The following is a 1383-nucleotide window of genomic DNA, read 5'->3' on the forward strand; positions in this document are numbered from 1 at the left end:
TATGGCTTACAAAGAATAGTCTACTCAATATCATTTATTTAGTTTGTACTCTTACCTATTTCCAAAGCTTACATGTGATGTTTTCCACTGTTTCTACACACAACACCAGAAACACTCATTTCAAATATCACAAGAGATGAGATTCTAATGGAATTCACCATCCTTGTGGAATCTAGATCAGGACATTTTGGAAGCTGAGTTTAAAGCAAACTATTGTTCCCAGTAATTCTAGCTGAGCAACGTGAGGGAACGTGAAGAATAAAAATATCTCTCCTTAAACATAGTTTCTCCAAAAAAAGAGACTTAACACGTTGACCTATGAGTCCATCTTTGTGCCTGTTATGAAAAGATCTACATTTTATGTGTCAGATATACTTACTGAATAGCTTTTCGGTTTAGCATATATTTTACAGCAGTTTTTACATCCTTATTCCTCAAGCTATAGATTATAGGATTTAGCATGGGGGTCAATACCCCATAAAACAGGGAAATGAGCTTGTCTGAAGTTTGCAACTTGTCTTCCCCAGGAAATTCTTGAGACTTGGGTTTGGCATACATGAAGAAGATAGTACCATAAAATATGATCACCACAGTCAAATGCGCTGAGCAGGTAGAAAAGGCTTTGCATCTCCCTGTAGCTGAGTTCATTCTCAAGATGGTGTAAAGGATGAATATATAGGAGAAAAAAATTACTATCAGTGGAAGAGCCAGGAATGCCATATTTGATACTGCCATGGTGATAATATTGAGGGATATATCAGCACAAGCTAGCTTGAGGACAGCTAATATTTCACATGTGAAATGGTTGATAACATTATTCCCACAGAAAGGCAACTGCATGGCAAGAGATGTTTGCACAATTGAGTTGATTCCACCAGAGAGCCATGACACAGAAGCCATCAGTACATACACCACCTTGCTCATGATGATGGGGTATCTCAGAGGGTTACAGATGGCTACATAGCGATCAAAAGCCATCATGCCAAGGAGGAAACACTCTGTTGACCCCATTGCAAACCCAATGAACATCTGCACTGCACATCCATAGAAGGAAATGTTCCTTTTCTTTGAAATTAAGCTCACCAAAGTTGAGGGAACAGAGGAGGATGTATAGCAGATATCCAGGAAAGACAAATTGCCCAGGAAGAAATACATGGGGGTGTGAAGATGAGAATCAAAGATGCTTGCTAGGATCAGAACACCATTGCCAGTTAGAATCACTAGATACATTAGTAGAATTAGAATGAAGTACATGATCTCAAGTTTTGGGTAACCGGAGAATCCCAGAAGAAGAAATTCTGATGCAAATGTCTGGTTAATTTTATCCATGTCATCTGCTTTCAGGATATCACAGGAAGATTTAGTATAAAATATATTCACTGT

At 38.3% G+C, this 1383-nt stretch overlaps 1 protein-coding gene across 1 annotated transcript; it reads right to left on the reverse strand.

Moving 5' to 3' along the window:
- Window positions 1-375: 375 nt before the first annotated feature.
- On the reverse strand, window positions 376-1383 carry LOC120222544 (olfactory receptor 13C3). The gene has a single exon (XM_039220415.1). The coding sequence runs from the start codon at window positions 1327-1329 to the stop codon at window positions 376-378; it is 954 nt and encodes a 317-aa protein (XP_039076346.1). The 5' UTR covers window positions 1330-1383.

Source organism: Hyaena hyaena, unplaced genomic scaffold (assembly GCF_003009895.1).
Source record: "Hyaena hyaena isolate Hyena2069 unplaced genomic scaffold, ASM300989v1 scaffold_888, whole genome shotgun sequence".
NCBI classification, from domain to species: Eukaryota; Metazoa; Chordata; class Mammalia; order Carnivora; family Hyaenidae; genus Hyaena; species Hyaena hyaena.

What these genes read in the sequence shown, in the direction of transcription:
- LOC120222544 (XM_039220415.1), bottom strand. Translation starts at nt 1,329, where the DNA reads ATGGATAAAATTAACCAGACATTTGCATCAGAATTTCTTCTTCTGGGA.